General features: G+C 53.9%; 2 protein-coding genes across 2 annotated transcripts; both read left to right on the top strand.

Annotated features, from left to right (window-relative positions):
• Positions 1 to 129: 129 nt before the first annotated feature.
• NGA_0389000 (60s ribosomal export protein) lies at positions 130 to 888 on the top strand (the record flags this gene model as incomplete). The annotated part of the gene is made up of 2 exons (XM_005854877.1): positions 130 to 513; positions 709 to 888. 2 exons carry the CDS (start codon positions 130 to 132, stop codon positions 886 to 888), a joined length of 564 nt encoding a protein of 187 aa, XP_005854939.1.
• A 2,339-nt stretch (positions 889 to 3,227) lies between these two features.
• NGA_0388900 (60s ribosomal export protein) lies at positions 3,228 to 4,064 on the top strand (the record flags this gene model as incomplete). The annotated part of the gene is made up of 2 exons (XM_005854876.1): positions 3,228 to 3,593; positions 3,762 to 4,064. Coding segments are annotated over 2 exons (669 nt in total), but the record flags the coding sequence as incomplete, so codon positions are not given.
• Positions 4,065 to 4,079: the final 15 nt, after the last annotated feature.

The following is a 4,079-nucleotide window of genomic DNA, read 5'->3' on the forward strand; positions in this document are numbered from 1 at the left end:
GTCCCTCTCTGCAAAGACGACCTCTGTTTCCTGCCTCCCGGCGGGGGGGGAGTGCAGGGGCTGGTGCTGGTCTCCCGGGTCACCGCCGTCGTTCAATTCCTCGACCCTTTGACCTTAAAAACGGGGGAAATGACCGCTGCCAAGTATTGGAAAGCTCCTGTCGAGTGCTTGATGCAAAGCGGGGACCTGATCCCCTACGAAGTGCTGGACGTGGAGCTAATACGCCCACGGCGGGGGGAGGGGAAAGGAGGGCGGGACAAGGGACAGAGGGAGGCAGGATACCCGGAGGGAGGGAACGGTCCATCTCGGAAGTGGCAGCTTGCGGAGGTCGAAATCATTAAGTCTTCGGATTTTGGGGTCCGGGACGTGACGCACCGGGCCGTGTCGCACCTGGGTCATCTCCTTGCGGTTGGGGACACTGTGCTGGGCTACGATCTGGGCACTGCCACGGCGCTGGGGGAGAGGGAAGGGGGATGGCGGGGAATGAAACACGAGCCGCCCGACGTGGTGTTGGTGCGGCGGGTGGACGTGGAGAAAAAAGGCGCGAAAAGAGAGAGGAGGCGGTTGCGGCGTTTGCAGGCCCGGCGGGCCCGGCGGGCAGCGGAAAGGGAGGGGAATGGGGAGGGAGCGGGGGCGCGGGGAAGGGATAGGAAGGAGGAAGTGGAAGGGGAGGAAAAAGCGGAGGCGGATTTTTTGGCCTTTGCGGAGGAATTGGAGGAGGACTTAGAGATGCAGGCGTTGATTGCGCGGGAAGAGTCTGCCGCGAGGCAACGCATGGCAATGGAGGAAGAGGGGGAGGGATGGGAAGAGGAGGAGAGGGGCTGGGAGGAGCTGGGAGAAGAAGGGTGGAACGACGGCACGGTGGGCGGAAGAGAGGACGGGCAATAAGGGACAAAAGAAGACCAGAGGAGGAGAAAGCGCCCTGCCTTCATCTTCAGCATGTCTAGGGCTGGAAAACCAAGGGTGTGGGGTTGGTTTGGGCGGAAGAAAGGGGGGATCATGTAAGTGGACACCCCTGCTTGAGCACGGGGATGTACAGGGGCGAAGCGTTGCAACACACTGTAAAGGCTGGTAGCAGACCGTGGGAAGGCGGTGCTCGATCTGCCGAGTCAAGGCGACCAGAGACGCGTACACAAGCGAATTGAAAGCATTCGGGCCAGACATGCGGAGATGCGAGACATCTGTCAAACATCAGGGTTCCTGTTGGACGGTGACACTAACGTGAGCCACATTGTTAGTCTTTTCCAGTCGCTTCTTCGACACTTATGATCGCTCGGCTTGCGTCGCGAGGTTCTTCTTTTCTTCCACTTGCTTTCACTTGTCCTGTTCCCTCCCCTCCTCTCAACTCCTCTCCCTCTTCCTCTCTTTCTATCTCCCTCTCTGCCTCTCCCCCCTCCCGTCCCTCTTCGCCACCACGCACTCCTCCACTCTGATACCCTCTCCTTGCGTCAATTTGCACCCAAAAAAGCAAACCCGCCATTTCCCTCAATTTCTTCCACCGCTTTCCAACAATCAGAGCATGCTTGGCGCCCACGCGGGGCTGTCAGTACTGAGATCAAACACCGAATGCACTTGCGCCGCGCTTGTATAAGAACATGAGAATAGCCACCTGGGGCTGTAAAAATCTTTCTCGTCCACCATTTTTCCTGCCCTCCCCTCCCCTTGCCCCCTGGCCTCCCCCTGGACCCATGCTTGTATGCGCATGGAGGGGGGTTTGCACCCTAGACATTCACGTGTAACTATAGTCATTCGGATGTAATTCTCTGCTGGCGTGACCTAGACATAGAAAAGCAAGTCTTCGATCAGTCCTTCGCATTGATTTGGTACTTGATAATCACTAATTCGTGTACGACGTTACGCTCCCTGCGACAAGCTGTCCCCTGAGTAAGTTGATGGATTTCTTCATCAATACGCGTCAAAGTCAACACAGAAACACGCTTTTGAGAGCGTGAAAGTCTACTTTTGTACGGTAGCTATACCAGCGTATCTGACTGTTGATATTCTCTTTCCCCCCCCAACGCTCATTTTATGCCTCTTACCATGTTCCTAGACATATGAGGTGTCTTAGAAATTTTTTTAAGTATGTACATGCGCTTATATTGAATGTATGTGCTAGAGTTTGAGTGCCAATGATCTTACAAAATTTTACGTGCTATTTATTCTTGCTGATACTAGAAGTAGCTAGGACGCGGCAAGTGGTATTCATGCATTAGCATTCCGTCGTATGTATATACAATATCGCTCTGATAGCAATTTTTACCTGTAAGGAATGAGGGCGCATAGAAAAAAACTTCGCAGCGTCGTCTTGGTGCGTTGCACTGTAGTACCAATGCGACGAAAACGAAGACGGTGGCGTGCCGCAGCCGTATCCACCCACATGACTCTACCTTCAAGTACTACACCTACTAAATTGCACTGTAGTATCTATCCTTCACGTCTGAGCTTCTTGGGTTTTGACGGAGTGGAAGCACGGAGCACGCTTCAAGGACTCTGCGACGGCCCATTATTATTTGGGCGAGAGGGCAGAGAGGGGCATCACGAGTATGAGGAGTCCAGGGCATGAGTGATCCATAGACATGCTCTTCTGTTTGCCACAAAAAAATGCTATGCTTGCCTAGTCGGACACAAAATTTCGTGCAATACAATCCTTGGGCTTTAATTGATGCCTTATCAATTGTGGCAACCTCGCCGTCGAGGGCAACTGCCCAATGATATCATACGATCCTCCAACCGTCACAGGCGAGGCACTTGGGAGGTCAAAGGTCATGGGTTAATAAACCACAATGGGGATTTATAGTTTTAATTTGTCGGCAACAAGGAGTGCTTGACAACTCACACGCCGTGGTGTGTCTCGCGTGCGCGCAAGGCTGCTTTGAGAGCTCCGATTGCAGAATCCTCTCCTGCTTTGACCCCTGCCGCTTGTCCAATACTGTATCCAGCACCCAGAGGCATTGTGAATTACCAGCGAACATATAGGGACGGCAATTCAGTGCATAAGTATGTGGCTGCATTGAAAAGCGGGGCGAACGTAGAGACGCGGCGATATATCGCATTCATATGCGGCTGCATTACAGAGCGGGAGACACGAACGCTCTTGCCATGCTCACTTTTTTTCCCCTTCAAATATCGTCGCCTTTCCACAGCAGGGTGATTGAGGCATGGAGACGACTGCCATTCCGCTGACACGAACAGCGGCCCGTGTTCTTTGCCCTTTGTGTGGTTTGTCCATGGAAAGTAATGCTGCCAACCGCTGCGGAAATTGCGTGCGAAATGAGATCGATTTGCAAGGGGAAATCAAGCCCTCCCGTCCTTTGATCCAATGCAAGCAATGCTTTCACTGGCAGGCCAAATCGAAACATTGGGTGGCGGCTGAACTTGAGTCCCGCGAACTACTGGCATTGGTGCTCAAGTTTGTCCCGGGCCTTCACAAAGGTGGAAGTGGGCCGAGGGGTGGAGACGGACCTATGGAGGTGGTGGAGGCAGGATGGATTTGGACGGAGCCGCACTCGAAACGGTTGAAGTTGAAGTTGACGGTTCGAAAAGAGGTACTGAACGGCGTGATGGTGCAGCAAAGGGTGCAAGCCGAGTTTGTCGTGCGGACCATACAGGTGAAGGGGAGGGGAGAGAGGTCAAAGGGAAAGGAAGCGCGCGTGGACTCATCGCCGTCGATGGCATGTTCTGGATATTCTTCGTGCCTCGAGAACCCCAAACCTGTCTTATTCCTCCATAATCCTCCCTTTTCCCTCCCCATTCCACCCCAGTGCGACGCCTGCGCCCTGTCCTACACGGAGCAGGCCTGGAAGGCCGTGTGTCAGCTTCGACAGCGGGTTACCCACAAACGGACTTTTTTTTTCCTGGAACAGCTCCTTCTCGCCCGGAAGATGGAGAGCAAGATCTTGGACATGGAGCTGACCCGCCACGGGATGGACCTATACTTTGGAGACAAGAATACAGCCCTGCAATTTTTGGCCTTCCTTCAAACCGCCGTCCCCATGCGGAGTAAAACTACCCGGAAGTTGATCGCCGAAGACCGGCAGAACAACGTCCACCGTTCCCAATGGTCCATGTCCGTTGATATC

The sequence above is a fragment of the Nannochloropsis gaditana genome, assembly GCF_000240725.1.
Source record: "Nannochloropsis gaditana CCMP526 unplaced genomic scaffold scaffold360, whole genome shotgun sequence".
Taxonomy (NCBI): domain Eukaryota; class Eustigmatophyceae; order Eustigmatales; family Monodopsidaceae; genus Microchloropsis; species Microchloropsis gaditana.